The 8,333-nt window shown below is 40.1% G+C and overlaps 1 protein-coding gene across 1 annotated transcript in view; it reads right to left on the reverse strand.

The window, feature by feature from the left end:
* Nucleotides 1-8,333, reverse strand: part of DDX21 (DExD-box helicase 21) — a 31,031-nt gene that overhangs the window by 5,196 nt on the left and 17,502 nt on the right. Inside the window, exons 9-13 of the mRNA XM_017548934.2 lie at nt 7,711-7,872; nt 6,102-6,221; nt 5,041-5,114; nt 2,229-2,388; nt 967-1,101 (exon numbers count right to left, since the gene is read on the reverse strand). Coding sequence (XP_017404423.1) covers nt 967-1,101; nt 2,229-2,388; nt 5,041-5,114; nt 6,102-6,221; nt 7,711-7,872 — 651 coding nt within the window. The remainder of the gene's footprint in view (nt 1-966; nt 1,102-2,228; nt 2,389-5,040; nt 5,115-6,101; nt 6,222-7,710; nt 7,873-8,333) is intronic.

The raw sequence follows: 8,333 nt of genomic DNA on the forward strand, positions 1-8,333 counted from the left end.
GGGGTTTCACCATGTTGACCAGGATGGTCTCGATCTCGACCTCGTGATCCACCCGCCTCGGCCTCCCAAAGTGCTGGGATTACAGGCTTGAGCCACCGCGCCCGGCGAAAGGGTTGAGACTTTATCCCACAAGTTTTGTGGAGATACTTAAGGAGATAAACAACATGGCCATACATGCAACGAGTTGAAGATAAACCTGATTTGGTTCACTAGGCCAGTGGAAACCTGGAAACCCAAGATCTTTTGAGGACTCCACCAAGTCAATATTTTCATAATAATGCTGCCCTTTCTACACTCATTCTTCTCAAGGGTACAGGAGAGTTTCCTAGACACTAAATGACATGTAATGACATCACTACTCTGATGGCTAATGAACATGATATTGTGTTTTAGAGTTCGTTTTAATTTCTAATATAAATATCAATATATACAATCCATATAAACAAAAGCTTTCCTCAGCATTTGCTAAAGGGATTGTGAAACCAAAACGTTTGACCATTGCTGTGATACCACTCATATTTTCTGCCTCTATGGATTTGCATGTGTGTGTGACAGTCTATGCCACTAACCAAGAAAAGGACTCAGAAGAAAGAACACCGCGTTTGGAAGGCAAAATTTTTCATTTTTCATTTGAATTCAAGATTCTGAGTAAGTCCAGTGCTAGAATAGGATTGCTAAGAGAAAAAAGATTCTAAAACTTTACTTGAAATAAGCTACTTAGGTGGAGATGTCAGGGAAGCAGCTGGATCAAGTCTGGCATTGTGAGGATAATGGTTCGGGCTGGAGATAGAGGTAGAGTAGTTGCCAGTGGCAGAGTGGCAACTGAGGATCATAGATGAAATTACCCAGGGAAGATGAGAGAGTGAAGAGATGCAGCATCCCCAGAGAAAAGGAAGAACCCATATCGCACTGTTTTCTTCCCCACATTTAGCCCCTTCAAGGTTACAATAGACACCCCAGCCTTACCAGCTTTCCTTTGAGAAAAACCATTCCCTTCACTTTGGAATCAATCTCCTCGCCCAGCTGCTCTTTAAGTTCCTTCCAAGCATAACTAATATTTGGCATTTCAATTGAGCACCGCAAAATCATTGTCACAAAACCCTTACAGAAGAAAGGGGAATAAAATTAAAGTGCTGAAAATAAACCTAATTGATAAATACCCGCTTTCATGAATCTAAACTATTTCTTGAAAAGTTCTTCCTAAAACATATACCTCACATGTACACACAACTATTACAAACAGTCCCCGGTTTTACCTGGGGAACTCTAAGACTGGTTGACTGTACCAGTGTCAGTATCTTGGTTGTGGTATTATAGCTTCCATATATATTACCATTTATGGAAGCTGGGCAGAGTATACAAAGGATCTCTCTATATTATTTCTTACAACTATATGTAAATCTACAATTATCTCAATAAAAATTTGAAATTACAGGAAGAGAAAAAAGCATACATCTTCTAAAGTTTCTAGGTATGCTGAGTAAATGTATCATATGCATTTATGCATATATACGTTTAGGCTACTTTAGGATTAAAAATATTAAAAATCACATACCACAAAATTTACCATTTGAAAGTACACAATTCAGTGGGGTTTTTTTTGTTGTTGTTTTGAGTATATTTGTAAGATCTGCAACCACTCAGCACTATCCAAAATTTCAGAACATGTCATAATCCACCCAAAAGAAACCTACTAGCCACTGACATTCCTCCACAGCCACCAGGGACCACTCACATTTTCTGCCTCTATGGATTTGCATGTGGTGTGTGTGTTTAATCATGGAAATTATTGGTTCTTTTCTTTTTTGAGGCAGACTCTCTGTCTCCCAGGCTGGAGCACAGTGGCACCATCATGGATCCCTGCAACCTCGACCTCCTAGGCTCAGTGATCCTCCCTCCTCCCATCCCAGCCTCCCAGGTAGCTGAAACCACAACATGCCACCACGCCCAGCTAATTTTTTATTTTTATTTTTTTGTAGAGATAGAGTATCACTAGGTTGCCCAGTCTGATCTCTAACTCCTAGGATCGAGTTATCCTCCTGCCTGTGGCTGCCAAAGGTCTGGGATTACAGCCATGAGCCACTGCATCCGGCCAGAAATTGTACAATACAATTAATACTTTCCTACCTTCATGAGAAAGTGAAAACTGGGAAGTTTAAATGAAACCCTTTCACATCCTGCTCATATCCCAAATTATGAAGTGTCAGGAATGTGCCAGAGAACTTTACCACATTTGAGTTGATCAAGGAGCGCTGGTCTACGGACGTGGCACCTGAAATATGGGCCAGTGCTGCTGCCAGAGCTTCCACAGCTCCCTTCTCCTCTATTAGCTTCTCAGCTGACTGCTTGAAGTGACTAATGGCAGTGGGAGGCACAGAATCCAAAAGCCTGTTGTTTGAGAGTATGTTAGAAAGGATACTAGAAGTGGACAGATTGCATTTCCAAGACATCTCAAGATAAATCAATAACTTTCCAAATCATTCACATGCGTAATACATTATTTTGATGCAATGTATATAATCATATTTTTATAGTAATAAATCCATTCCTTTGACTGTATGTAATTCTAATTTACCACTTACCCCACCATTCTATCCTAAGGAAATACAACAAGTTCACCACAGTGTTACGTACAATATACAAAAAGTATAAATAATTTTAAAATGTGCATCATCTGGGCTGCTTATATAAGCCACAAAACAGATACAATAAAATGTCATACTACCATTAGATGTGATGATGAATAATGTTGAGAGTTTTTATACATTCATGTGTTACTTTCTGGATCAGAAAATACCTATTTCCGTTCTGAAGTTTAAAAACAGAGCTGGGTGTGGTGGCACATGCCTCCAGTCCCAGCTACTTGGGAGGCTGAGGTAGGAGGACTGCTTGAGGTTGCAATGAGCTATGACTCTGCCACACACAATCATTTTAAGAAATACCATCTCTTTAAAAAAAAAAATTAAAGAAATAAGAAAAAGACCTCCAAAGTCAGTTTAAAAAAATGATAAGCACTTTTATAGGACTATAAATACATTTTTAAGGGAGTCAATATTATCTTGGCAATAATAAATGTCCTATTCAAAGTTGAAAGAGATCATCCAGTCAGGGCTGGCACTCTGGAGGCTGTCTGTTGTATACCATCAGCATCTTTGTCCCATTCCCCTTCCTGGCCATCTAACCCCAAATGTCCTTAACTGGCACCCAAGGGAACCCTGTCTGCAGGACACTTTTAAAAAAGCATGCCATGCTAAAATAAATTTGAAAAATGCAGTTAAATATACTCTTCCTTCCTTTCGTGTCTTCCTCCTTCCTTCTCTTTCTTTCATTTGAGGCAGTGTCACTCTGCCACCCAGGGTGGAGTGCAGTAGCACAATCACAGTTCATCACAGCCTCAACCTCCTGGGCTCAAGCAATCCTCCCATCTCAGCCTCCAGAGTAGCTGGGACTACCAGCATGTGCCACCACACCTGGCCAATCTTTGTATTTTTTTTAGAGACGGAATTTCACCATGTTGCCCAGGCTGGTCTCGAACTCCTAAGCTCAAGCGATCCGCCTACACCAGCCTCTCAAAGTGATGAGATTATAGGCATGAGTCACCAAGCCTAGTGCAAAAATCTTTCATCTGCAAAACTTTCCTGAACTTTTTCTTTTTTTTTTTTTTTTTAAAAGATGGGGTTTCACCATGTTGGTCAGGCTGGTCTTAAACTCCTGACCTCAGGTGATCCGTCCGCCTTGGCCTCCAAAGTGCTTGGATTACAGGCTTGAGTCACCACGCCCAGCCCATTTTTTTCTTTTTTTTTTTTTTTTTTGAGACAAAAGTGTCGCTCTGTCGCTCAGGCTGGGGTGCAGTGGCATGACCTCAGCTCCATGTAACCTCCACCTCCCGGGTTCAAGCGATTCTCCTGCCTCTGCCTCCCGAGTAGCTGGGACTACAGGTGCATGCTGCCATGCCAGCTAATTTTTGTCTTTTTATTAGAGTCAGGGTTTTACTACGTTGGCCAGGCTTGTCTCAAACTCCTAACCTCGTGATCCGCCCGCCTCAGCCTCCCAAAGTGCTAAGATTACAGGTGTGAGCCACGTGCCCAGCTCCTGAACTATTAATATACTGATTGACATCCAGGATTTCCTTTGATCATGGACTCCCTGTGTCTGTTTGTAAAATAAGCATTTAGAGTAATTGTGGAAACCCCTCTAAAAATGATGCCCAAACTCAGTGGTTCTTTAACAGAGAATGTAGCTCACCACCAGGAGGCATCTTGAAAATGGTTTCTGGTTTTTATAATGCCAACCCTACTTACCCTGAGTATTCTGCACAGGAGAATCAGCCATGAATCCTAAACAGCTAATTATCCTTCCATTTGCAGGACAATCCCATAAAAAATAATTCTCTTGCCTCCAATGCCAACAGCACCTCCATTTGGCAAACTGTTAATTAACCCAATCCTCACCATCTAGACACTTACTACTAAAGAAACAATCAACTTTCATCCTACCAGGTGAGGAACTGGATTAACATAGATTTAGAATGTAATCTGTGGTCCAATCAGCCAGATAGAAATAAATTTCTATTTATACTAAATACAAATAAATTTCTATTTATACTAAATACAAATTTATTTAGTATAAGCCAACTTACACTATACCTAAGATATTATCCCTTAAAATATCCTAGACAAAGCAAACTGTTTTAATAGTGGTTTCCTCTGGTAAACAGGATTGGGCAGGGATGAGTAGAAACAAGGATATCTACTTTGTGAAATTCTACTTCAGCACTGTTTTTCTAATAAGCAGGTTATCAGTTAAAAAGACTAGACTGGGCATGCTGGCTCACGCCTGTAATCTTAGCACTTTGGGAGGCTGAGGTGGGAGGACTGCTTGAGCCCAGGAGTTTGGGACCAGCCTGGGCAACACAGCGAGACTCTATCTCAAAAATAAGAAAAATAATAAATTTTTAAGAAATCAAATCTCATTACTGTACAAAGACATGCAATATTTGAACAAACACTAAACAGACCGTAACTGTGGTAGTGAACATACCTGATGGCATCTTTGCTGGAAGCTTTTATTATTTCTGTTGCAGAAGGAATACCTATTCGTTTGAACTTAATTCCCTACAAGAAAATGAACTACAGTTTAATGTGCAATGGACGTCAATTGTTTCCAATAAGATTAGTAGTCCTGTAATTTTTTAATATGGACCAAATGAATTTATTACATTAAAAAATGAACTTTTAATTTTAGATTTACAGAAAAGCTACAAAGACAGTAGAGAGAGCTCCAGGTTTCTACTATTGTTAACACCTTACACTGCTATGGTATATTTGTTTCAACTAAGAAACCAACATTGCTAAACTAACTGAACGCCAGACTTTATTCCATGTCTGTCTTTCCTTGTTTTTCAAGATTTTTAACAGTTTTAAGGAGTGATGGTCAACGGTTTTGTAAAATGTCCCTCAATTTGACGTTGTCTTGTGTTTTCCTCATGCTCCGGGTTATATATTTGGGGGAGAATACTGCAGGTGAACACTCACCTCACCACCTCTATCAGAGGCACATGCCTGTGTGTCTGTCACTGATGATGTGACCCACGATCACCTGGCCCAGGTAGTATTTGTTCATCTCTCCACTGTAAAGTCCTCATTCCCCACCTTACTCTATTCTTTGAAATCAAGTCACTAAGTGCAGTCCACTCAAGAGGAAGGAGACAAGTTAAGCTCCTGAAGGGGCAAGTATCTACATACACTATTCCAATTCTTCTGGAGGAAAAATTGGTCTCTTCTCCCCTTTATCCTTCGGATATACTCTCATTCATTTGATTTTCAAGCAATTCCTATAGCCCCCAATCTGGTTCATATTATCATTGTCTGAAAACCGCCTGTCAAACATATGAAAACAAAACCACTGTTTTCAACCGCAAAGTTACTTCAAAATGGGCCCTTTATCACAGGACAGCATGTGTACCTAACAATAAGCTTTCAGTCATGGCCACACACTAGAAAAATATATACATATTTTAAAGTGGACAAAAATCGAAGAAACCAAAGACTGACTTTAGAACTCAACATTCGCTGAATGAAAGGTAAGAATAATAGTTTTACCGCTTTTTGCTCCACTTGTACCAATTGATATTCTTCTTTGTGCTGATAAAAGCAGATGCACACCCCCGTCCTTCCAGCTCTGCCCGTCCGCCCAGATCGATGAATGTAGGACTCTACATCCTATTGAAGTAAAATACATGAGTGACACTAAACCAAAAAAAGAGACAAACACCTAAGCAGCAGGTCAGTGAACCTATGCAGGTCAGTGAACACTAGCAATTGTGCTTATATACCTGGGGGCATGAGGGAGAAGGTCCTTTAGCACTTCAATTTAAAGATCTCTGGCAATTTTTAAAACTTCTACAACAATGGTCCCTGTCCTGTAGGCAAATTTACAAAAAGCATTGTCTAAATAGTGCTTGTCCATTAGAGGTATATATATAATCCCAATTTTCAATCATCCAGTAGCCACACTGAAAAGATTTCTTTAAAAAGTTTAATTTTTAACTCAATATACCAAGTCTTTTTCTTTCTTTTGAGACGGAGTCTCACTCTGTTGCTCAGGCTGGAGTGCAGGCATGATCTTGGCTCACTGCAAATTCCATCTCCCAGGTTCAAGTGATTTTGCTGCCTCAGCCTCCCGAGAAGCTAGAACAGGCACCTGACACCAGGCCTGAGTAATTTTTGTATTTTTAATAGAGACAGGTTTTCACCAGGTTGCCCAGGCTGGTCTGGAACTCCTGACCTCGAGTGATCTGGTCACCTCAGCCTCCCATAGTGCTGGGATTACAGGCATGAGCCACCATGCCGGTCAATATATCCAAGTCTTATCATTTCAATATATGATCTACACAAACCAGGGTACCAATGCAATTTTTTTTTTCTTTTTTAAGTCTTCAAAATCCAGACTGCCTAATAAAAAGTTAAGTACAGTATGTATTTTGCACTTGCAGTACATGGATCAATTCAGATCACCTACATTTCAAGTGTTCAACAGCTAGTGGCTACCGTATCAAAAACTTCAAAAGTCTAAAGACTCATGAAACAATGTTTATATCACATACTCATAGGACTTCCTTTTTAAGAAGCGGTGAATTCATAATCTTCAGGTATTTTTCTCCATTGTTGTAAGCAACGTTTAAGCATGGGGATTTGCCAGTTTGGGTGAGATTATGAGGTCTTCATGTTGGAAGTGACTGGAACACCTTTAGAACAACCTTTACTTACTTGAAGAACTATCCACATCAAGTAAACCATGCTTCTGGGTCCTCCCTGAGAGGTTTCTATAATTCACAAACCTAAGTATCTCTAACTACAGGTTAATTACAGGCTCTTTCTCTCCCATGTTCTCTAGGTTCATGCATTTATCCATCTTACTTACCCCTATCCCATCTAAGTCCTTCCACCCATCTTCAAGGTTTGGCTCAAAAATCACAACATCCCAAAAGTCACCTTTTGAACCTCTGTCCGCTGACTGTGCTTCATTCTAGTGTCAGTTCTGAGGGGAGGGTCTCATAACAGGTACATTATAAAAATCACCCTTAGCATCCCAGCACTCAAAAGATAGTTATTAATATGCTAATGATATGCAAGTAAATAACACAATTTCCAATTTGTTTAATACCCCAAAGAAACAAAACAAAATAAAATCTAAGCATAAAACACATACCTTTGGTGGAGAGCTCTGTATAACCAAATCAACCTCAGGGATGTCTAACCCACGTGCAGCGACATTGGTTGCCACCAAAACTCCAAAACTACCATTTCTAAACCCTTTCAGGGTAATTTCCCTTTGTTTCTGTGGAATGTCTCCATGCAATGACTGGGCATCCTGCCAAATAAATAAATGGACGTTAAGAACACCAGATCCAACAATGCTTTTTCTCATCATGAATTAGGCCTGTAAAACATATTCATATTTTGGCGATATGCCTGTTGAAAATATTACAAAGGGGAAAATGTGTCTTGAATGAATAAGCCTCAATATTATTTCCAAATCTGCAATCATCAATTCCAGCTATATCCAACTTTACTTACTGAAGTTGAGAATATCAGACAAGAGCGATCAAAACTATTATCATTGCAAACTTAGGTCTGAGCCACCCTTTCCTCATTTGTACAATGAGATGCCATGACAGATTAGGTGGGCTCTAACATGTACACTCTAACCATTAGTTGAAAGAAGTGAGGCCAGGTGCAGTGGCTCATACACTTTGGGAGGCCCAGAGAGGCAGATTGTTTGGGCCTGGAGTTTGAGACCAGCCTGGGCAACACAGCAAGACTTGGTCTCTA

The sequence above is a fragment of the Cebus imitator genome, unplaced genomic scaffold (genome assembly GCF_001604975.1).
Source record: "Cebus imitator isolate Cc_AM_T3 unplaced genomic scaffold, Cebus_imitator-1.0 Scaffold215, whole genome shotgun sequence".
NCBI lineage: Eukaryota > Metazoa > Chordata > Mammalia > Primates > Cebidae > Cebus > Cebus imitator.